Source organism: Bombus fervidus, chromosome 13 (genome assembly GCF_041682495.2).
Source record: "Bombus fervidus isolate BK054 chromosome 13, iyBomFerv1, whole genome shotgun sequence".
In the NCBI taxonomy this organism is placed as follows: Eukaryota; Metazoa; Arthropoda; class Insecta; order Hymenoptera; family Apidae; genus Bombus; species Bombus fervidus.
Window position 1 is genome coordinate 7,255,765 of NC_091529.1, and position 24,767 is coordinate 7,280,531.

Sequence of the window (24,767 nt, forward strand, 5' to 3'; positions counted from 1 at the left end):
ATTGACATATACTTTTATGATTTATATTTAAAAATAAAAAGTTCGGATTATGACAATTATGTAATTCGAGACTACTTAAAATCAGAGTTTGCCTTTGTTATTAAGAAAAAATTATCTGGATGTTAGAACAAGCAACACCTAATTGGTTGTTTGACGATCAATCACGCGTAACCGCGAAGGCAAACATTTACCGCGCTAAATCAATAAAAACGTTGTTCGACTGAGACACCTTCGCGGTAGCGTGTCCTTTTCGATTAGATCAACTCTGAAATAGTATCCTTAGACTATAGATCGATATAATAATTTATATTGGTTTGGTAAAATTTTGAGTATCTTATATTAATGTAAATCATTTTGCTTTTTAATATTAGTATAAACGGAAAATAACTTTATTTTGTATTCTACGTCCGCCGTGATAGGGATTTCTGATAAAAAGAAATTAAATTAAGAATTCCAAAATTAAATAATCCAGCTCTGAATTATTATAATCCCCAATGGCTTGATAATACCAGTTCAGACGTTCAAAGCTATAACGTTGCGTGTATTTAAAGTACGATCGAAGAGAAGCTTATCGTCAATCTCTTTTCGCGGCTTCCAAGATAATACGAAAAATCGCTGACCTGTCCCTGCCACAACACCGTTCGATCCATCAAAATTTTGATAATCTATGCACATATACGTTCAACTTACACGAATACTATTCCGCATTTCTTTATTCAAACGCTAACACGCAATTATATTACACGCATTCACATTGTATAATAAGCTATGATCGCATTATTCGTCATAATATTATCATATTGAACTGTGTATGTATATACAGTGTATAGGATAGGAATTATTATATTTTGATCTGATTGTAATCTTAGTAATCAATCGAGGTTTCTAATGATTTAAAGAAATAGCTAAAAGAAAATTAAAAACAAATAATAATAAAAAATATAATTAGATCGAGAATGGTCGTAACAAAATGAAACACGTAGCAAGGTTAAGTATTCATAGGTTAAGGAATACCACTTAGCTTCAAAGATACAAAAGGAATTTTGTTGCATGTTTTTTTTTATACTTCATATGCGTAGAATATCGTTTGAATGAGAATATTTTGAGATTCATATAAATGGCGAAGCTACAATGCTTACAAGAGCTACGTGTTAGGTTAGGTAAATTGTTACATTAAACTAGTTTTAAACGCAATCTTTTTGAAATCATGCTTTCTATCCTAACACGCAACAGATTTATTTAATTAATAACAAACTTCGATATATCACACTTCGTGTTTTCTTCAATGCTTCTATTAGTGAAATTTGCAGATACTTTCAAAGATTATTTCTTCTAGAATATATTTTTCAATAGAAAGTCAACATTTTCACTTGTCCTTTGAAATGATTAAGGAATCGTACGCCACACACGTTCTTGAGAATATATTACAATGTAACATAAAAGTTGTTCATTTTTTCTCTGTTAACACTTCTACCAATTAACAAGATTTTGCCACACATGGTCGTCTCGTAGACAACGTTTAATAACTCCGCCATTTTGTAATTTTGACGAATAGAAATCAAACTGAAATGTTTTCTAACGACAATCTCGATATTTCGTCGAATAGCTAAGTATGTATTTGAGATCCAAGAATGTCGATTTAATCTATCTTTTCACACCTATAAGATGACGCGTCTAAAAAAACCGTTGTTAATTTGACGATCGACTGCGACCGTTAAATCAAACGACGCAGCTGACCGTTGCGCTATGGAACGATCGCAAGATACATAAAAAAACGCGGGACAAAAAGCTACAGCGCAATACTGACCAAATAAATCAATAAACACTTGATATTTTCTCACTCACCTATCAGTCGTGTCTACAAAGAGGAAACCTTCTTCACGTATCCCTGACAGGCACACGCGACAGCGAGTGTCGCATCGACGAACGATTTAATCCCGAAATCGTCTCGATCAGTCGCGCGCGAGACCGCCAATTATCATCAAGGCGATCGCGACGTATCGTCTCGAACTAGTCCTGTGTTATACGATCGATTCACCGGACATCAGCGGAGTGACAGTTCTCACTTCGATACGGTACGATGCCACCGAGACAAAAGCTCGATAATTACCAGGCCAGAGGATACGTCCGTTTTTGCACGTTTCTGTATCATACAATTTTTCTTCCTGTCGCGTCACGACGATTTGTTTTCAATGCACGATACCGTTCACACCTTCAGGGGGTGCACTCAAACCCCACACTCACGCGTCGCGTCCCAACTAGAGACTAAGCGCCTAGTTACTCTCCACCCGTATAAATGCCTCGCCGCAGCGTGAATGTAGTCGTAGGTTCGGGAGCTTGGAAGGGAATATTGTCGCTTTCTTCCGTTAGGGGGCGCCATGATGTAGCTTATGGCTCTGGGAGAGAAATGGTGGAAGAGTGGGAGATGTAGGTAAAGAAGATCTAAGAATTAAAAGAGTAATGTTATCGATCGTGGAAAACTGTAGATTTTAGTTGGTACTGATTTTGGTAGCTTATAATGTCAAGTAGGCAAAATATAACTAGAAATGGAGATAAAATAAAAAATTAAGAAGGTTGGTTTTGGTAAGTGCTTACTCGGACGAGGTATTTGTAAAGATATTTTTTATCCACAGTGGTTAAGTAGATATATCAGATTTCTTTATAGCTTATGAAAGATAATTTTAACCCGTTAAAAGGTGCATTCCAGTTTAAATTCACGTTATTGAATTCATATTGCAATCACGAAAAGATATTTAAAACATTTGCTCAATACCTTTTTTGATTGATTCCACAATATGTAAATATGTAAAATGTGTAAAATTCCACAATATGTAAAAACATGATGTAACATACGAACAAAATTGTTTTGATAATATTGTGTAACTCTAATTAATTGATTATAGTAAGAAATTTGTTACAAATAATAATTAGTAAGTTACGTAAAAAGATATTCACTACTCTATAGGGAAAATTCATGTACCTAACATCTCAGTCACTAATTAAGGGACAAAGTCCACGTGAAAACGTAATTACCAAGGCTACCATAGCTTTGATGACTACTTTATCGTCTGAACGACAGGTGCATCGAGTATATACGAAGTTACGTTATGGGGAATTGCTATGGAAACCCATAAAATGCTACAGTCGACCAATGGAAGTTGAACGAACCTTGCTTCATGTACTTTGACGTTAAATGTCAAGCTCAAAGGGTTGCTAAAACCAAGTTCTCAGTTCAATTAATGTCCATTTACGGATAATTAATTACGTCAATGAGCGCCAATAGCGGAAATAGCGTTAAAATGAAGTACGATACATCGAAGAATAAAGTGACTTCCGCTCAAAGAGATTTATATATCAGACCACTATTAAGGTTGAAACAACAAGAAGATATTCTTGATAAAGGACTTGCTGGTGCGATTGAAAACATGAAAATAAACTCGAATTTGTTACAGGATATTATAAATGAACACAAGGAATTGTCACTGAAAAGGTATTTGGTCATATTTTACTTTAGCAAGTTTGAATTAAGATTCGAATTTTCCCATTCTTAAATAAAAGGTAACTTTTCATAGTACAAAAGCAAAGGAAAAGTAATAGAAATTTAATGACTCTTAATATTTTGTGCATTAATATTAATTTACTATTTGGCAGACGAAACTTTTTGAACACGATGTACAAAAATATAAAAGATATTACTTCTGAATTGGATTCTGCGAAACATGTGGCGAAAAATCCAGAAGATTTACAAAAGCTAGGTAAATATAAATATTTTGCAACCATCTTACTATTATGTTTATAGTAAAAAATCTAGTTAGAAGAAATTAGAAGTAATAATTTTATAATTATAAAACCTTTATACATATTTTCATTTAGATGTGAACACGTTCAAGTCAAAATTGATCAAACTTTCGCAAAAAATGCAGGATCTCGAGAAATCTTGTCCTATTCAAACATTAATGGAGGAAGGAACTGCATTAAATACTGAAGTACACGAATTCGAATTTAATTTAGATAAATATGAAAAAGCACAGAAAAATTGGACACGTTTACCGTTATTATGTAAAAGTAAAATTGAAAATAGACAACACAGTACAGAATGCAAAGACATAGACGATTTTCATGCTCTGGTTGCAGTAACAGGTAACGAAAATATTTGTTGAACAATTAGAAAGTTAATTAAGCGTTTTACATTCTTTAAATCATTTTTGGCCAAATCATAGTTTTCCGTATTTACTATTTAAAAATTCCTTAAATTCAAGGGAACAGAATTATTATTGACACGCTTGACTTCTTGTTTCAATATTATGCTAAAGATTTTCTTCGAACATTAAATGTCCTTTTTTTGGTTAAAACGAACATGGGACTGCAACATAAAAAAATTCGAATGTCACAGGAGTCACTTAAGACACCCAGAAAGCCATTTAAACACTGGGAAGATCGTTACAAAATTTTCTAAATTTCTCTAAATATGTAACAGGACACACAGAAAATTGGACCATGGAGGATCATCTATTTTTCTTAAAAACGCGAAAAAGGTGTGAAAATATACCAGCTCTGGTTGCAGCGATCCAAAAAAAGTGTCCAGATCTATCTACTGAAATTATAGTAAACCACGAGGCGTGGTACAAACAATACACAGATTTACGAGAAAAACAGAAGGCAGCAGTGAAAGAATGGCGTCAAAGGAGGGAATCAGAAAAAAAGAAAAATATCGACGAAATAGATAAAGAAATCGGGAATCGTTACGAGGATGAAGATTTTCTAAATGAAATCCCCAGAGAGAAAGCAACATGTATTTTAAGAAAAACAAAATCGTCTACTACGGAAACCAGAAGTACCAACAGCAGTGCCAGTTCGACCGATAGCAAGAAAAAGGAATTGATTAAAAAGTGGAAAATGGAAAAAGAAAATAAGCGTTTGATGGACGAAGAACAGGTAAAAATGCAAATAAAATTGAAGGAGAAAATGGAGCAAAATAGGAGGAAGAAGCGTAAGGAAAAGATCCAGGAAGCTCTGGAACAATATAAAAAGAAGAAATCTTTGGAAAATATTTTAAGAGAAAGGGATGAACAATCTAAAGAAAAATGTACATACGATGTAACTTTGATTAAAGCGTTTAGGTAAAATTTATGCAGAATTTATAACAAATTCGAACATTAGAAACAGGACAAAATGTTAATAGAAATCGAGTATATAAATTTGTATAAATAAAATTAAGTTAAACGAATAAAATACAGAAATTATGTTTGCAGAGAGCAAGACAAACAGTTTACTAAAAAAAGAAAAAATTTAATTCTACGTTCTAAGAAGCCAAACAAATGCGAATCAGTGAATATAAGAAGAATAGAGCTCGTAGAAGCAAGGAGCTATTCAACATTGTTTGATACTACAAAAGTTTGGAGAGAAAAATGCAGAGTGGAAGATTCGACAATGCGTTTTAACGAATTACAATATATCAAGGACGTCCCAAAAATGTGAGTAACCGGATATATTATTAAACTGTTTATTTATTTACATATGGATGGTATTACAGGTGTATCCGATGGAGGAACGAAGAATCGGAGGATCTAAAAATCTAACAAGAAATATATCGATTAAAAAATGTAAAAGACGTTAGTATAAACGATCGTGTTACCGTATGCCTAATTTATTGTATATACTCGTACAAGTTTCATTGTTTACGTGTAACTTGGTAACTAACGCGACTCAAAATACGTATAAATATACAATTTTGTCATTGGTAAACTTTACATCATCTTTTTATAACTTTTAAAACAATGTTCAGCAATAAATCATGCAATTTATGATAACCCGAACGCAACTTAAAAGGTGTCTATCTTTTACTTAAGGAAAGTACAATTATTTTCATTAACCCTTTCATGATCGATGTTGCGTTCCGACGAAGTTTAAATTTCTTCCATTCAATTCTAATTTTACTTTACAAATCAAACTTCAGTTTCAGTGCGTTAAGCCCTCTTTACAAAAGTATTAGAAAAAAATGTGCGTTTCTAAAGAAATATTCGATCCTGAAAGGGTTAGTTGATCGATTCTTATGTATACACATATTCAGGAAGAAAACAAATGTTTATGACTAAAGAATATACGATATGTTTCCCATTACTCCTCCGCTAATTTAATATTATAATTTTTAATAAATTAACCAACCGAGCACACTTCTAGACCGGCGAATTTTCAGCGCAATTTCTGTATAATAATCTGCGTAATAATCATACTTCAATGTATTTACAGTAATTGTACTTACTTCCTGTTCGAACTTCTTCCAAACTCCGGAATTACTTCATTAGAGCCGAACGAAATCTCGGTATCTGTTTTGTACTTCGTTTCCGAATCGGTATACTAAAAGAATATTCTCCTATAGTAACAGTCTTTCATAGGAAATGATCCACGAACACGGCGACTCCATGAACATAAGCAGTAACGAGGACAATCCCTCGTGATCGATCCTCCATCGACGAATCACTATACTCCAAAAAATTGTCATTTCTCTTGTTTTATTTACAATCGCTAAAATCTTCGAATTACAAATAGCTTGTGTGCTACTTGTCAGCAATCGGTCTCGAGGAAATTCGCGCGATCAAAACAGACGCCGTAAGTGTCGGCTGTACAAATGGATCCGCTCTGAAAAATGATTTCAACGCGTTGGATACATTCTGAAAACGCGACCTCAGCACAACACGACGCAACGTTACGAGTCGATGGATATATCTTTTTTAGAAATTCCCTTTTTGATTTTCAGTATTTTTCAAATTGCGAAAAGTAAAAACGTCATATCGGACGAGCGCGAGAATTGAAACAATGGAGGGCAAGAGGAAATGAACGAAATGAACGATTGATATATACTTAAGTTTATTTTTCTTTTACGAACGTACCGGTTTTTTTTTTCAGACGATGTACATAATAAGTTATGAGTAAAAGAGCGTTGGCTTTATCCAGGACCGTTAATTTATTCGACTGCTCAGAATGAACTGTTAATAATCAATTACTCAATTAATAATTAATTAATTAACCCTCTCCCCTTACCCAAACCTCACGTTACCTGAGCGATCGCGCGCGTGTGTATCTGTGTGAACATATTGAACGTGGAAATAAACATACGTAGAAAGATCGGAGAGAACGAACGAAGAGAGACAAACTTAAACAAATATATAAGTGAGGACGAAAAAAATGATTTCCTGCTTCCCTCTTCCCGTCAGTCGTGGATAATACCAATTCTCGACGATTTTACTCAAATATATAATATACTTTCTATTAACCTTCTGTTCGTTAATTCGATATTCTTTTTTGTAGATTTTTTTTTTCTTCTTTCCTCTTCGTCTTTCGTTAGATGACCAAATACAAAAACATAGGTGATACAATATATATACTATATATATATGTATAATGTTATAATACAAATGTGCCTCGTACTGTGCTGAGTACGATAGATCAATCAAATTCGACGACCGTTCATAATTCATATTTTATCCTTCTGTTTGTTCACGTATTTTTTTTTTCTTCTTTCCTTTGTTCACATCCTCAGCTACCCCTTTCTCGCAGATCATTATGAGGTACATTATCATTATGATCATTATGATTCACATTCACGCCACCTATCATTCATATCTTCGCTCTGTTACGAATTAGACGTCACGCTATAGCAATATTGATAATTCCTCCGATTTTCTTTCTCCTCGAGCCGCGTATATATACACATATATGACAGCCTATATATGTGTATATATGCACAAACAAATATAATCGCTTACAATTCGTCTCTCTTCAATAATTGTATATCGTTTCTCTAGAAGTTTATTACAACGAACAATAAAACGTTTAATTGAACGCTTTCAACTTTCCACCTTGCGCATTCATACGATCATATTTCTCCGTTGTATTCGCCTACACAAACACACACACGCACACTGTATTCATCCTCACGTTCCCTTATTATCCTTCATAGCAACAAGCATTGTAGGACGATTAACGTTTTTCTTTCCCATTGTTCGCCATTTTCTTCCTCGTAACCCAGCATCGTCTTTTTTGTTCTTTTTTTTTTTTCTTTTTTATAATAAATATGTACACACTTGAACATTTGTACAGGTCAAAGATCTTCCTCCCTACGATTAGTTTAGTCGTTTTGAACCTCCCGTCTAACAATATTTGTCATCGATATCCTCATACGCAGCGCCTCATTCATTCTCTCTCTCTCTCTCTCTCCCTCTCTTTCTGTTCCAGCTCTATATATCCTTTTTCACTTGTGCAAACCATAGCAGGTGTGTGTGTTCAATTGCTTTTTTTCCTCTTCTCTCCTTCCATATCGCTTTTTTCTCTCTCTTCCTCCTTTCCTTTCGTATCGATCGATAGAACAAGCATGATCGATCGAAAAATCCGCGACGCTAATTTCAACAAACGCACGACTCTCGTCCTGACGATCGAAAACTGTGCGTATCCCTTTCTTCGTTCAGGGACGCCAAGAACAGCGTCGAATCACGACGTCCTCGAGCTATTATTTTTTCAAGACTTCGACGCTCGGTTAGCTTAGTTACGATTTTCTTTTTTTTTTTTTTTTTTTCTAATTTCTAACATTGCACACGGTTCCGGGACGGCAAAGAATCGGACACGGGATCGATCGTCTTTCGGCGAAGAATCGCGCGCCGTTGAAAGGCACGGGCGAAGATGAAAGGGAACGCGATCGATGGGAACGATTCGTCCAAGTGTATAGATTCCCGTTTTAAACAAATTTTTCAGTTTTGGGTTTCTAAGGATTCGCGACGGTTTTCGAGAACGTTCGACTAATCTAAAAGCAAGAAATGCACGCGAATTTTTAAATTCTCTCATTTCTATGATTAAGGAAATTAATTTAATACGTAAATGTAAGGTTTCATAAAACGAACGAAATTTTGTTAAACATTAAACGAAGAAAAGAAATGAATTTTTGACAAACAGGATTCGCGTACATTCCTTGCGAGCATAGTTGAGACTCTTAATAACTAATCGAATGAATTCCATACTCCTTTTACTGTCAGATTTATTGATGAGATATAGATGAAGGTACATCTGGGCCCCAATAAAGTGCTACTTTAAATCGAGATTAAAACGAAAGAAGCGTATGTCACCTAATAGATCATTCTGCTCGCGATCGTTCGCCAATGTTCCGCGGACTAACGTTTATCCGTTGAACAGCTAGCAATTTTCCGTTTTCTTATATTTCTTTTTCCCCCTGTTGTTTTTATTTTCTCCCTGTATAAATGAACGACCAGCTTGTAAATGCAACAATGATTGACAATGATCGTAAAATGGTAACGTTCTCGCAGTAGAAAGTAAAAATCTCTAATCTTTCTCTCTTTCCATCCATGTCTGTCGCAATCTTTCGATCGTTAACCAAGGCTCGCGGCTCATGCAGCTACTCATCGATCAATCGACTCGTTTCCTTCGTGTACTTGCCTCGTAGGGACATAAACGTTTCAAGCTAGCGATCTAAAAGATATGGACAATGATATCGCATGTTGGTTCGCTTTCGACGAAGATTCGATCGGTTGTCGTGTGATTAATAATTTCTAAACGCCTCGCTAACCAGATCATAGACCTGGAATATGCATATATGTATGTGAATGTATTGAACGTAATATTCGACCATCCAGGACAACGAGATACCTTCAACTGCTTTGTTTCGATAATTTTTTTATGTTGATGATGGCTGATGGAATTTCTATAAACGTATAAAAAAGACGAATTATACCGCGACGCACCTGTCCGCGCTTCAATATCGCTAAAGATCACAGTTGCGCGGTCGATTTTCTAGAATTAGGGACAATCGATGAGAATTATCGCCTTACGCTTACACGCCTTAGACAACGCCGTTACTCTCGTTCCTGGACAGTCAAAATCGCATATGCTGCGATTTACGAAGAAAACGAATCGTCGAAGAGCTGCGTGACCCATCGAGGATCTTAAGTTCCTCCCTCGATCGCGCGTTTTTACGGGTCTCCGATGTTCTTTCTTCCCGGCTTTTTATCTCTCTTTGTTCTTTCGTCTCATTCCACCCCCATCCCTATGAATAATTTCGTTCATTTCCCCGTCGAAAGTTACTAAATCCGTCCTTTTCCTTTTAACTCTTCATCATCCTTGTATCCTCTTTCCTTTTACTTTTCATTCTGCACATTTTTTGTTTTTTGCTTTTATTTTGTTTACTTCTAAGCTTGTATAAAAACGATAGTTTTTTTTTTTTTTTTGTTTATTCAATTACACCAAATGACGAGTTGTGTGCATAAAGCAAACTATATTGGGACAACATGAATTTTGAATAAATACTTAATATTACAACAAAATTTTAAGTATTCTTTCGTAATGTCATCACTATATAGTTTGTAAGAAAATAAGATACTTTACTTGAAATTTGTATGTACAGATATTACAAACAACACACTCTCGCTCGCTTCGCTCTCCCTCTCGCTCATAATGCATAGGCAATGTGTTTCTGTTTTCTTTCATTTTGTTTCTTTTTTCCTCTTTTAATCTTTTTTTAACTAAACGCTTCTCTATAATACATTGCTGTGGAGTAAGCCTAAATAAATCCATTTTTCCATGCGGTTCTTTCTTTCTCTTATGATTTTTTTTCTTTTTTTTTTGTTTCCCATTGTTGTTGGCTTTCTCTCTTCCTCCCTGTTTTCCCGAGTTTTCTTTTAATTCGTATCTTTTTCTCTCTGTTGTCTCTTTCTTCTTTTTCGAGATTTTGAAACGAAAATTTACGATACCAATTTTTTCAACATCTTGACAAGTTCCTTCCTCAAAAAAAAATTCAAATCATCCCGAGTACTGGCCACTCTGTTTATCTATCTCCGTGAAAAGAAAACTAAAATCTCGTATCAATCTTGGTGTTATTATTCAATATTATTTACAATAACAACGTTTAGTCGAATAATGCGTGATGTATTCCAAGAAAACGTTACAACTCGGGCTCCGTCTCTTTATTAAATTAGATACTTGGTTCGTGTCGTTTCAACATCGTTTTAGTCGATTCTATCAAAATCTATTTTTTTTAAAATTACGATTACGCACATAAACAAATTATACAATTTTCTTATATTAGTATTCATAGATAAATTTCCTAAATTGTGGTATTAACTGTAAACAAAATTTCTTTTTCTTAATTTTAAAAGTTAAGTTTCGAGAATTGTAAATAAAAATTCTTATTTTGTAATTACAATTAAAGTTCTGATGACAGTGGAAAGAAAAGAACGACAAAAAAGAAAGGAAAACGAAAGAAAGTTTTACAAGGAATTTTTCCATTTGATATATGAGAATTGACGAAATCGACTCATGGATGAACCAAGTTCCTCCCTCTAGTCACGTGATCGAAATATTTCGAACGGTTTAACACGGACCGAGAAAATCTTAATACGTGCATTCACCACATGCCCTAGCCAACAGATAATTCTAATAGATCGTCTCGAGATGATTGATCCTTAAAACCTCTCTTTCGTTTGAACTCTCTCAATCTCGTTCAATCAAACTATGTCGCAGAGAAAGATCGCACGCATTACCGCAGAGCACCACCGTCCTCTGTACACATCAGCATCCTTTCTAATCCACATTTTGTATACTTATTATTTTGTGATTAGTCTTGCTAAAAGTTTTAGTCCATTTCCGTGATCGATGGGGCTACGTCGCGATTTCAGAGCGTCCGGCACTGGTATTTCCTATAACATCAGTGTCATATATATTTATATATATATATATATTTATATATATATATATATCTTATATATTTTTTTCTCTCCCTCTCTCTCTCTCTTTCTTTCTTTCTTTCTCTTCCTGTATTCGAATTCATACAAAAAAAAAAAAAAAAAAAAAAAAGAAAAGAAAACGCAAATAGAAGAAAAAACGGAACGCCTACACTCACGGCCGACAGGAAAACGCACCAAGAAAAAACGCCGCACACACACCAGTACGCACATTAGCCACTTATTTTAGAGGTTCTCGTACGCAGTATGTAATATGTACACGTTGGACGCGGGAACACACCACCGCACTCACACTAAAAAGTCAGGATCACTGTAGTCTTCGTCACTCTCGCTGGTATCGGAGACTCTTCTCCTTTTCTTCTTTTTGTGTTTCTTCACCTTGTCGGTTTTGTGCGCCCGATGTCTGCGGTGTTCCATCGTGCCCCCCTGGTGGTTTTCATACATCGTTAGCTTGGACACATATAACGCCGCTATGTGTAACGCTGATACGATGTTTATGCGACGCGTGGACCGGCGTGGAGACCGGAATGAGTCCACTGGCGTGATCATCAAGTTCACCGAATTGATCGGATGCTCGATGGACGAATTAGATTACCTCGTTTGTATCTTCTTCCGGTTCTTCCAAGTCAAACTTCAGCATTAACTGCTTGAAGTCCAAGTACTCTTTCACTAGCTTCCTCCTGCCATCGGAGTCAAGCTCAGCGCTACTCACTCCCTCCTTCAGTCTCTGCAGAGTGGCCTTTGGTTTGAACAGCAGATTGCTCTTACGGCTCACCGCCTTCTCGTACACCTTCGCTGCCTCTGTCGGCGAGTATTGGCCGATTTTTTGGTCAGAGAAGCCGTACAAGTCTTTCAAGTGCTGCCTTAGAGTGAGCAGCAACAAGAAGCCTTGGCTGGCGGTAATGTAATCCCTCAGCAGCGTCGTGTCTTCTGGTAACCTCGCCAGCAGGGCCTCTTCGTCCTCTTCGTCATCCTCTTCATCTTCTAACGCTGATAACAACTGATCTGGTCGCGGCTGTCCATCCGGTCCAATAGATGCATGGGCCTGATGATGTTGCTGGTGTTGATGATGGTGTTGCAGTTGAGATTGACTGCTACCTTCTTTTGGTAACAGCGCCTCTTTAAATGACTGCACCAGATTTGTACCTGACATTGAGATGATGATATCAATGTGATGGATGATGAACAGAGGCTCGTCTTGTACTTGATATGTAAAATAAGCGAGATTGTCAGCTAAGTAGAGCATCTGCGATAAGCTTGTCTTTGCAGACTCATCGAACTGCTTCAGGAAGGACAAAACAATGGCTCTCCTCTGTTGCTTAGTGTTCCTTAGGATGGTGTACAGAAAACCGTTTAGTGCACCAGGGAACTCGCCATCTTTTACTCGCATTCCTCTTACCGTGATGTCGTTCTGCAGGATCTTCTGCAGCCGATAGCTCAGCTTGATGCCTAATTGCGATTTCATATGAATGAAGCCCGGATATTTCTTCTCGATGTCCTGAAGTTGTTTGTCTGCGCTGTGACTCACTGCCTTTTCGCAGTCTGTGCTCATGCAGATCAGGTAGGGAACTATTTGAACTGGATGAACTAGACCTTGAGCCAGAATCAACTGGATTACTTTAAGTGCTGCGTGTCTAACACTGATGTTCACGTGCAAAAAAGATTCTAGAATCTCTTTCACGTATAACTGAATCACCGTGCTAGCCATCCCTGATGATACGTCCCCCATTTCTTTTAAGTTCTCCTGTTTGGACATCTTCGCCCATTCCATGTCCTGTTTAATCATCCTTTTGTCTTCCTCCTGCAGATAAACCTCAACATTATTCAGCACCTGAATCCTCATATGAACCAACGCGTTTTCCGATGTAAGCAGATGATGGTACAATTCCTTTAACTCAGGAAGCAACATAAATTCGTAATGACGGATACATAAAGAACCAATGGCGGACAGAGTAAAGTGTCGAATATCGTCATTGTCCAGATGCACAAAGTAATTTAATGTTTCGAATACCTGATCCTTTATATTTTCTGCTAATCCTTCGATCACTTCAGGGTCGGTAAAATTGAAATGTCTGAGCAACAAGCCAACGGTGAACAACGCTCTCCTGACAAAAGGCCGATACTTTAAAAGCATAGGATTTGTAGGGTCTTTCTCGTAAAAGGATTTGTACTCAGTCAGATGTCCGTAATATTTCTTAAAACAGTCTCGTATTAATTTAAAATTTCTGGTTACATTGTTCACTATTGAACCTAAACAAGAAAGACAGCTAGCCACAACAGATCTATCGTGTTGTAAAATCAGCTTCACCGAATCCTCTTCCAACTGTGCTAAAAAAGTCTCGCTAGGATGTTCCATCAGTGGCACGACTAACTCCAACGTGTGAGCTACGCTACTGATGATCTGATAATCGCCCTGTGTTTGACACTTCAAGCTCAAATAAGGCTGTAACGTGATCGCGTGATTGACTAGCAATTGCGGCCGTATCTTAGCAAACAGATACAAGGTTGTCAAGCAAGCGACCAATCTTTGAGAGGATCCTTTTTTCTCAGACTTCTCAGACTCCTCTAGATTCGTCTCTTCTAATCGAAGAACGTTTTCAATCAAGCAATCAACAATCTGTTTGCACGCCGTCAATAATGCCTTTGTGGGCTCGGTTTTCATCTTTGTACTATCGTCTTTGTCTTCCTTGGGCTTGAACAAGCTAACCAGCAGCTGTTCAAACCACTCCAAACCCATATCTTTACTAGCTGCCACAACATCCGTGATATTCATAACCTTCCTTAGCAGTGACTCGGAATCTAACGAGGGACGTTCTCTGACTGGTGTGAACCACATATTTTGAAACACCTCCATTACCAATTTTCTAATACCTTCCTCGTCGTTCACTCGTCTAATCATCTTCACACAGATCTCCGGGATTTTGGGGAAATCAGGACACTCCATGCAGATGTCCTTGAGAATCTTGATTACACGCTTGCGAACGCTAACGCCAGTATCGAGAATTCTAGCTGATAACATGTCGTAGTATTTATCTATTAATTCGGGCCTACTTAGTACAAATTTTCCTACCAGATCGACGGCTGCCTCGCGCACCGACGTCGCATGGTCTAGAAACGAATGCTTTACGCCCAGCTGCATGTCCACTCGCGCCAAAACGCTTGGATCCGCTTCAACGATCATCGTCAGGCACTTCATCGCCTTTGTCCTGATCGCTATAGATGACTCTGTGAGCACGTGTAGGATCTGCTTCAGGTATCGATCGAAACTCTGCGAAAATGGCCTTTTAGAAGCGAGATACTGTGATATCAGTTCTGCTGAATTATAATCGATATAGGTCTGAAGAATGTCCGGTTTTGTGCCAGTGCTGTACGGCCTTATTCTACTTATAATGTACTTCTTTTTCTCTTCTATGATTCGGTATGTTTCCGAGTACTTTTGTTCGTTATTGTCATTTTCGTCGGCATCAGGTTCATCTAATTCTGATTTTGATTCCTGATCACTCGTGTGGTGTTTGTGTTTCTTTTTCACTCTCTTTTTATGCATTTTCTTACTGGGACTATTCTTTACCTGACCAACCCTGGATTTTTCTAGCGCACAATCTCTATACCATTGCGCTAGATAGAAATGGCGGGCGTAACCTAAGGCAGAGTCCTTGGTTCCGTTTACAGCCAAGTAGTCTAGGAGCACTTTCTGTAAAAAACCCGTCCGTTCTTCATCCTCGCTCAAACCTACAATCTCTTTATCTTTCACCTGATCATATTCAGAATCCTTTTGTTGTTCAATTTTGATGTCCTTTATGATCTGGTCAATAGTAGATAGCTTGCATTGAGAACTTACCGCGTCCTTCCTTAATCTGGCTGCGACAACGCCGAGGTAATCGATGGAGGCCACCCTGAGCGCCATATCTGAACTTTTATTAGAGAAATGACCTACCAACAAGTTTCCAAGTAAACTCAGAAGCAACTCAGCCGCTGGCCATTCAGGTTTGTTGACTGTTGCCAACAGATCTTGCACAAAATTCTCGAACAGTGGCCTGTAATCAATTTCCTCACCTTTGCTGCCGCATTTGTTCAGAAACACCGTTAAAAAATTCCCCGCTATTCTAGTAGCGGTTTCGTACTTGTTTATGATCAGGACATCTGCATCTACGTGATTTGTTTTTTTCTCTTCCTTCTTCTCTTCATCTTCTTGTGACTTCTTATGTTGTGGGAGTACATTTTCGGGTAATACAACAACGCATTGAATCAGCTGTAAGACCAACGCTGTCAACATCTGTATATGATCTTCAGAATTTAACCTGTAAGTTCTTAGACTCCTTTTGCTGCTAGGAAGTCGAGCTATAGACGCCAAAATATCATCTAACAACAATCTCCTATGCTTCTCGTACTTCGTAAATATTATCGTGACCAATTTTAAAGCGCTCAATTGAAGATCACTAACAGATTCAACAAAAAATGGCGCGACACCTAATGTAGAGGCATGAAGGACACTAGTGTCTGTTAGAACCTGGATGTTTAATAGTTCAGCGAGAAGACCAACCAATTCGTGCATTTTGTTGTATACTTGAAGGATACTCTTCTCACGGACTTCTTTCATATGACCTCTTTTCTTACGACCACTAGAATTATAATTGTCAGTCTTGTTTTTTGTGTCTATTTTATAAACCGGATCGAATGAAGGATAAATAGTATTCTGCAATTGAAACTTCATGAAAAGGACTATTCTGTCGATTACATCTTCCAGGTAGACCATTTTTGGCATGTTGTTAGACGTCATGATGTGTAATGCAATTAAAGACGCATCGACGGCACGTTGTACTCTCTCCATGGCCAGCTGTGTCCATAATCGACTTTCATCAACATCGTCGTCCGGATCTGCCAACGGAGACACCTTGGCTCCATCCCGAATGTTTTTCTCTAAAATGTTTAATAGTCTAACCAATCTATCTGCTGGAATCGACTCCATTGCTCCTAATGCTTTCAATTTAGCTGCTTCTGTGCACAAATCGTGTAATTGGTATTTAGGAATTAATAATTCTGGAGGCACATCACCATCATCATCCAATTCGGTATTGGTTGCTACATCTTCTGTGTTTTCAAATATCGTTTCTATGGTTGTATTGAAACGTTGATACGTATTAGTTTCCATCAGCTCCTCCACGCTAAGTTTGGCCAATACAGGAACGAGTTTCTTTTCTACTTTGCGGATTTTTGGTTTCGTGGGTATAAAAGCTTCTTTCTTCTCGTCTTCGTCATCGTCATCTATTATCCTTTTTCGTCTGCGCGTTTTATCTTCGCTCTTTTTCCTCTCAGCTTTTTCTTTTTCCCTTTGAACCTGACGCTCTTTCGCGCGTGCTTTAAAATATTTATTATTTTTACCGATTTCTTCCTCGCTATCAGACTCAGATTTTACATCTTCACGGTTAGAAATGCCCATCTTCGCGGCTCGACTTGGCGACTTCTCGGCAAACGCGGTTAGACTCTTCTGCATCAAAGCTTGATCTGCTAAAGATAGTCTGTCCAACATGACAATCGGCTCTTTTAGTTTCTCCGGCAAAGAAACGGGTATTTTCATCCCCTTTTCCGAATTGTTGTTCTGCTGGTGTTGTATTACTGGCGTCGTAGTGTTCAACGTATTTACCATGTCGGTGGTATCCATGCTTGGATAAGACGTGGTTTCCGTTGTAGATAACAGATGTTGCGTCACGTTATCCATGCTCTGCTGTTTCGCTTCGATATTTTCTATGGGTATATCAATGTCAGGAAGACCTGTGACTGGATCAAGCAAAAACTGCTGATTTTCTTGCACTGTACTATCAATGTCCATTGGTTGATGATTTCCTAATGGATGATGTACTTGTTGATTCATCATAGGATCGTACATATTTTGCTGGATATTAATAGGTTGATGTTGTTGCAAAGGTATATTAGCACGCATAGGAGATGCCATATGCATATTATGTTGAGGTGTCATACCAGCCATATTGTGGTGTTGAGGTGTTACATTACCGAGAGTTGTTAACGGCGTCCCAGGAGAACTCATATGTGCTGGAGAATACATATTTGGTTGCGGAGTCATGTTGGGTAGAGGGTTTATGCCGGTAGGCGGGGGTAGCACTGTTCTAGCAGCAGCAGGATGAGCTGGACTACCTTGAGGCGTTTGTCTCGACCCTGAAGAACTCGAGTAGGATGGTGAAAATCGTTCGTAATTAGCGGATGTTTGATTGGTATGCATCATAGGTGTGCCTTGGGCCCAGTTTCGTGGTGAATTGTATTGAGGCCCCTTAAACACATGCGGATTTATTTGTAAAATTGCCTTAAGTAACTCCGGCGTATTTTGCTCGGTTTCCAAAGGCTGTTCTGCATTTGCATAATTATCTTTCAGTTCAATATGATCGGATGAGGTTTGAGATAAAGATAATATTAATTGTGGCACTAAGTTTTCATTACGAACACTTAGCAATATTTGTGCTTCCTCTGCCACTCTTGGATGAAATAAAAGGGACTTGTTAGTTAAAGTCTGAGGCAGCGGTGTTGGAAGGGGCATTTCAGGTAACAAGTCAGTAAGACTCGCAATACCAGCGAGAGTTGTGATTGGCACACTCGGTATAACCCCGTTCATCTTGAATTTGACTTGTTCTGGCATTACAGCCTGGACAAAAAATATTATTGAAATTAGGTCCAGTCTCCTTATATGTACCTTGAGGTTCATAGAATTATCCAACGTAACAAACACAGCACTGACATATTAGAAAATGTCTTATTCACAGTATATGATAAATATAAATCAACAGAACATATCTAAATGCACTGTTTCCACGAATGCTTAAAGAAATCATTGTTAAAATCTTTACACTCGCATTTTCAAGGCATTCCGACATAAGAGATTTTTCACTGTCAAGGAGAATTGTACCTAACGCTTATTAAAGAACACTAGCACTAAGGCATATATTGGGAACTTAACAAAGTCTCTTTTAAGTTCCCATGATGCAGTAGCGATTATCAACCAAATTTTGATGAAGCACGTGGATCCTCCAACAAACGGTCCATTGTTAGCAATAATTTTTTGTCCTGAAACAGACATGTAATAAATATAATGGCATTTAAATTATTGATTTGACATATTTTATGTATATAAATTAAATCTATATAAAAAAATAATATTTCAAAGCAATGAATGAATCTAAATACTTTTATTATTATTTCAATTTTTTAAATATACAGTATGAAATATACAAATAGATATATTATTTTGATAAACAATAAGGTAAAATTAATCTACACTTATGTAATGTCAAATTAATGACATACTTTTATGAAAAATTATTAATTTCAGATAAATTTATTTTTCAGATCTATATTATATAAAATTAACAAAAAATCAATTTAAGTGGAAAATAGGATATTAATACTTTATTATACACTTAAAAACATTAAATATTAACAAAAGATAAGAATCTCTCTATAAAGGTTAGACTAATTACAAATGATTTTCTGGAAGCTAAATAAACCAGAATTTAAAAAAGTTCTAGTTTAAATTTAAAAAATTACATTATATTCCTATTCTGCGTAACTTACAACAATATTTCATTCATATTAATTACAAAATAGTATATTGTAACTCGATATATTTGTACATACATATATACATATATATGCATGCCATAATGTCATAACAAAAATGTAATCAAATCAATTAAATCATTTCCAAAATCAGTGCAATATTTTTCACAAATATCAGCATCATTAATGGATTAAATACAACACATTGAAACAACTCCACATTAACTCCCAATTAACATCAGCAATCAAATGAAGAAATTGTTTCACACGAACAATGTCAAATGAAAGTGTCATAATTTCCCAACACAAACCATCTTTCCTTCAATGATCCTGATCATTTGTCTCGTTGGAACAATTTTACAGAAAGAATTCGTCTAACATAAAATGATTGATTCACTATCACCACATCAAGTTGTTATTATTACCTCCAATTGTCGAGTATCTACCATCCAACATCATACATATGATAACATGGCCTTAACCAGGTTGCTACAGGCTGTAAATCTCCCAAGTGTGCTCAATTCCACTAAATAATAGAATTGCCATAGTCAGTGATGGTAACTGCGACGATCGTATGTCATTTGATGGATGAAAACAAACATCGGTGGGAGTTTTGTGTGAATTGCCTTACCTGGCTATCCAACAACGATTATTTATACTGCAGAATGCGAGTAGTGAATGGAATTTTGGCGGGAGGTGTATCGATATCCAAGATCCCAGTGTTGTTTGACGCGTGGAAATCGTCGGTATTTACACATTTGCCAAAAACAACGACTCAGTTCGTGCGAGTCCGTTCGAAAAAGTTTTCGTCGTGAAACGATATTCACTCAATTGTCATCCGTGGTTCTGGCCTATTTGGTTGGACGGGTTTTCTCGTCGATCACCAAGGAATGCACTTCGATTCGTGGCGTGTCACGATTTTCACTTATGTTTCTCGCGGTACCGCGCAAACATCGCCATGTCAAAGGGGATCCATCGCAGTGAAAACAGTATTTATAGTGTGAATACGAGGAAAACAGACACAAAGGCGTCCATTTTGCTCAGTAGCGAGTTAGCGGAAGTTGCGTAGGAGATACAGGCTAGATACAGGTATACCGGCGCTACGGCGTCTTATTTCAAATTACGATGAACCGTTCGCATGAAAGCGATACTATTAATTCGAATTTTCGAACTTTTATTATATATATACGCATCTTGCAACATCATTAAATATTCATTTATGCTATAATACAAGTTTTGTTGGCAGCTGTTGTTAGTTAGTAATAATTTTTACGCAAGAACAACTATTTATCTTATAAATGTTACTATAGGACGATATATAATTCATATGAGAACAATTATTCATTTACTTTTATTGTATTTAAAAGTAGTTATTAGTAATAAAACGTCCAAAAAAATAAGTTTGGAATTTTTTTATACATTAAGCGTATGTGAAATGTTACGTGTCCGCCTTTATATGATACAGATAATGGTTGTGAATCTCTTCTAATATTTCTGGCACGAATTTTAAATATTATCAAGCGTTTGAGGTAATAGGTAATAGCACGTAATTCGAAATTTAAAAATTGTTTCACAGTTTCGTTCATATAAAAGTTCTATATAAAATATAAGAAAGTTATTTATAAAGTTTTTCATTTATTTGAAAAACTGCGTAACAACACTGCACTGTTCACATAAAAGCGGTACAGTTTATCCAAATTTTGTAAATTCTATCAAATATATTTTATGTAGAAAATATGTACACATAATTATATTCCATCATATATTACCAGTTAAAATGTTTTTCGTTTTATCAAATAGTTATCCAAAAAACAGTTGGTAGAACCTGTCACACATTTTGAAACACATTCGATACTGTATTCAATGACCTAGCAATAAAAGTGTTTGTAGGTGGCGCCACTAGGCCTTTTAATTATACAACCTTTCGATAATTAACGTCTAAAAAGATATCTTTCAATCAATTATCGCTTTAATTAGCTGATTTAACATTGACATATATACTAATATATTCAATCGTTGTTCTCGAACAACATATCTGAATGCTCTTAAATAATAGTTAAGAATCGATTGTATAAACAGTTAGTTATTCTTTCAATACTATAACGAACAAAAATATATAAAAAGTAATGGAAAATTTTGGGATATTGAGCTAAAAGCTTGGATATAAAACAAAAAGGCTAATATTTATTAATTATTTACATATGCATATGTATATACATATTTCGACGCAGAACATTTTCACGAATTGGCCGGCAGATTGCGCTGCGGTCGATGTAATTTCACTTCTCGTGGTTGAAGGCTTGAGGAAAAATAAAATTCCGAGTAAAACTTCAAAATGGCGCGACTGCTGAGTGTAAACACCCAGTTTTGATGTTAAGTAAAGTGAATTAATCGCGAGGTGTTCGCGTGAAAGTTCGATCGACTGTTACATCCTTTTTGTGTTTCACGGTGTAACGATCAAATTTTACCTGAATGTTCACTGTATCTACGATCGCCCATTCCATACCAGGTAAGTATCGAAATTGTTTGACATTGAAAGTATTTTCTCATTTCATCCAATTTAACCTATTCGCGGATATCTTCTTAAAAAGTTTTTTTGAAAATTTATTTTCTCTTGTGAACAGTGTTTATATTGAAATTTTGACAAATTCCGAGGAACTGTAAAGTGATGATGTCCAAACGAATTTTCGAACATCTTTCCCTAAGTGGGACGTTTTTCTATTATAAAATGCAAATTATATTCTGTATGATTTACCATGCTTAACATGCAAATATGTTGCTCTAGTATAATGCGAACGTCTATTTTCTTTAGTCTATCTTTAAGTAATGATTTTGGTGACAGAGCGTGTATGGAGCTATATGTATAGTTTTGATGCACAAAAATGAAGCTTGGTTAGAAATAGATGAAAGTTTCTGTAATTCTTTTAATCTGTCTTGATAGTAGCACTCATAGGTACATTTATATAAGTATTATAATTTGTAGACTGCGAATGTTTATATACATTCATATACTTGCAACTGTGGATAAATGCAACATTGGAAATCTATCTCATTCTTTACTACAGTTTATATATTTTTGTAATATAATGTGCAGTCTGTAGATTCTTACATATATAAATTTTTCATAAATGCATATACATTTACAGTTTAATAATTGTCGTTAAAATTTGAGTGATAAAATACCAAAGAAAACACATGTAGTACATGTATACACATGTAGTAATATATATATATTTATTTGAATGATATTACATTCATAGTACTTTATCGAAGCAATTTATATATTATCTCCTGTAAAATGAATATAAAAAATATTTATAGAATATCAATATCATGACAAGATCTTTACTATTTGTAGTTGTTTTAGGAAGTGACCCGAACAAGATGACGCAGAAGCGTTGTGCTGGCATGTCACATGTTGGGTAAGTCCCAATGAAATTATTATTTTTTCATTTACCACAATTGCACTCATCAAATACTATTAGATATTATTCAAATTATCTTTCACATTTTCTAATTAGTTAAGTTTTATGTTGTTGTGTAATTTTTTACTCAAACTAATTTTTTAAATTTATTACAACTTAAATACATAATATTATTAATTATTATTATCCAATTTAATTCTACATTTTTCAATTAATCAAGCACAAAGCTCTTGTCTAATTTTCATTCCCAATCTTGCTTACTTATCACGGTTCTGTTTTAAATTATCTTCTACATTTTTAATTAATCAAGTCTTCGTTTTTTATCAAATTTTAATTGTTAAAAAAATTAAAGAATGGTAAATAAAAATCTGGGATTCTTAAATATTGATTTATTCTAATTTAATCTAATTTTATTTGTATTAAAAATATTCTAGAATTTTTTATTTCTTAGAAAATATTTTGTAGGAAGGTTTTGTTACTAATGTTTTATTTCTAACAGATAGTGTAATATTTTTGTCGACACACATTGTGAATTGAGGAAATTTTGAATCGTTCTCGATTAACACGATTCCAAGAAGTATTACAGTGGCGACAATGAGCCCGGCTACGATGTCTGGCACAATGGTAGGCGATTTTCTGGGTTGTCGATGCCCGCTAATATTCGTTCGTACAAGCGGTTGCGACATCGCGCTAGAAACATTTCGTTATCGTAAGTGTTGCATACCTTTACCTCCGTTGTAAACGGTTCTCGAACGTTACAACGCCTTGAAATGGCTCTTTGAACTGGGCATTTGCACGTTAATCGTCTATAAACGATCAGCAGATAAGCTTCTTGTTCATTGAAGCGGTAAATTTCTTCAAAGATGAAAAAGATACTGTGAGTAATCACTAGAAACTGAGAATTTTAGTAATACTAATGAAACTCAATATTGATTTTTTAATATAAATATTAATTGTTAATAATTTATTTTGTTTTATTAAAATTATATACAATTTTAGATAATTTCTTCAAAATTCTAAAATTTTATTTATTGTAATTTGTTTGCTAGAACTTTAAGACTTTTCTCCTGGAATTCCAAAATTTCGATTTATCCTAATTTAATATAATATTATTTGAATTTTAAAAATTCCAGAATTTTTAAATACCTATATCTTTTTACGTTTCTGCGATATGAAAGTAAGTTTTCCTGATTTGTTGAAATGACATAGGAAATTAGTATTCCTTGAATAATTTTATATCCTAGAAATTTTTAAAAATAAAAATTAATTAGGCAGGCGTTATAGCCGTTTCAGCCGTATAATCGTTTTAACACAAAAAGAGTGCAAGCTGTAATTGTTTATGTTTATACAAAGTTTGTTATGTAGAGGATGGTTGGTCGTGTGGTTTAAATGACGAGATTACTCGATATTGAAACCGTCAAATATATTTTAAAATAATTAATAAATACAGAGAATGTTCGCCAAGACGCTCGGTACTAATTTGATTCGCTAAAGACTGTGTATTGATCGTTAATAAAATCGCTCGAGACTGAGACTGAAAAAATTGGCTATCTTACAATCGCGTTCGTTTATTTATACTGGTCGGGAAAGTGCCGGAAAATTTAAATTCGACTTTTTTTTACGATTGCACGTAGCGGCGACATTGTTTCGCCCGGAGTTTATTTATTATTGCATTATGTATGTCCTAATGATGTTGATAATCCGGGGTAAAACAACAACATGATTCGAATTGTCCTCTAGCTCATGTGCCGCTATAGTTATTTTTCTTGGGAAAAGGAAGTTATGCAAAGAGAAATAAAAATGTAATACCGCTTAAATCACAAATCGCTTATAAAGAAAATCATACCGATATTATATAAATGTCTATTACATAAAATATACATTATCTGAAACGATAACTACAGCAATGATTCGATGTAATAACTTACTTCCTTCGGTCGCTCTCATTAGCCTGTCTCCTTTTATTCTAATAATTCGTTTCATCTGTCTAATAAGTAATACAATAGGCAAATAAAGTTTCCTATTAGAATGTTGC

The 24,767-nt window shown here is 35.6% G+C and overlaps 4 protein-coding genes across 8 annotated transcripts in view; 2 read left to right on the forward strand and 2 right to left on the reverse strand.

The window, feature by feature from the left end:
- LOC139993864 (GAS2-like protein pickled eggs) overlaps window positions 1-2,276 on the reverse strand; it is an 89,321-nt gene extending 87,045 nt beyond the window's left edge. Inside the window, exon 1 of one of the 2 annotated variants that reach the window (XM_072015985.1) lies at window positions 1,846-2,276. The gene's annotated coding sequence lies outside the window, so the exon portion shown is untranslated. The remainder of the gene's footprint in view (window positions 1-1,845) is intronic. The other variant, XM_072015986.1, reaches the window with a different exon arrangement.
- An 847-nt stretch (window positions 2,277-3,123) lies between these two features.
- LOC139993858 (uncharacterized) lies at window positions 3,124-5,780 on the forward strand. The gene is made up of 6 exons (XM_072015973.1): window positions 3,124-3,490; window positions 3,652-3,755; window positions 3,874-4,140; window positions 4,478-5,120; window positions 5,253-5,474; window positions 5,534-5,780. The coding sequence occupies exons 1-6, from the start codon at window positions 3,270-3,272 to the stop codon at window positions 5,577-5,579; spliced, it is 1,503 nt and encodes a 500-aa protein (XP_071872074.1). The 5' UTR covers window positions 3,124-3,269; the 3' UTR covers window positions 5,580-5,780.
- Window positions 5,781-12,113: 6,333 nt separating this feature from the next.
- Nipped-b (Nipped-B cohesin loading factor) lies at window positions 12,114-20,388 on the reverse strand. Its single transcript, XM_072015972.1, has 3 exons — window positions 19,939-20,388; window positions 19,733-19,833; window positions 12,114-18,815 (listed from the first exon to the last, which is right to left on the reverse strand). Exon 3 carries the CDS (start codon window positions 18,454-18,456, stop codon window positions 12,331-12,333), a length of 6,126 nt encoding a protein of 2,041 aa, XP_071872073.1. The 5' UTR covers window positions 18,457-18,815; window positions 19,733-19,833; window positions 19,939-20,388; the 3' UTR covers window positions 12,114-12,330.
- Window positions 20,389-21,579: 1,191 nt separating this feature from the next.
- Window positions 21,580-24,767, forward strand: part of Tgo (Aryl hydrocarbon receptor nuclear translocator homolog tgo) — a 47,091-nt gene continuing 43,903 nt past the window's right edge. For 2 of the 4 annotated variants that reach the window (XM_072015945.1, XM_072015944.1), the window contains exons 1-2: window positions 21,580-21,816; window positions 22,666-22,729. In XM_072015945.1, the coding sequence (XP_071872046.1) occupies window positions 21,780-21,816; window positions 22,666-22,729 (101 nt within the window). In that variant the 5' untranslated portion in view covers window positions 21,580-21,779. The remainder of the gene's footprint in view (window positions 21,817-22,665; window positions 22,730-24,767) is intronic. The other 2 variants (XM_072015947.1, XM_072015948.1) reach the window with 2 other exon arrangements.

What these genes read in the sequence shown, in the direction of transcription:
- LOC139993858 (XM_072015973.1), top strand. Translation starts at nt 3,270, where the DNA reads ATGAGCGCCAATAGCGGAAATAGCGTTAAAATGAAGTACGATACATCG. An exon ending in AAGGAATTGTCACTGAAAAG is followed by an intron (nt 3,491 to 3,651) that starts GTATTTGGTCAT and finishes ACTATTTGGCAG; the next exon opens with ACGAAACTTTTTGAACACGA. An exon ending in AGAAGATTTACAAAAGCTAG is followed by an intron (nt 3,756 to 3,873) that starts GTAAATATAAAT and finishes ATTTTCATTTAG; the next exon opens with ATGTGAACACGTTCAAGTCA.
- Nipped-b (XM_072015972.1), bottom strand. Translation starts at nt 18,456, where the DNA reads ATGAACCTCAAGGTACATATAAGGAGACTGGACCTAATTTCAATAATA.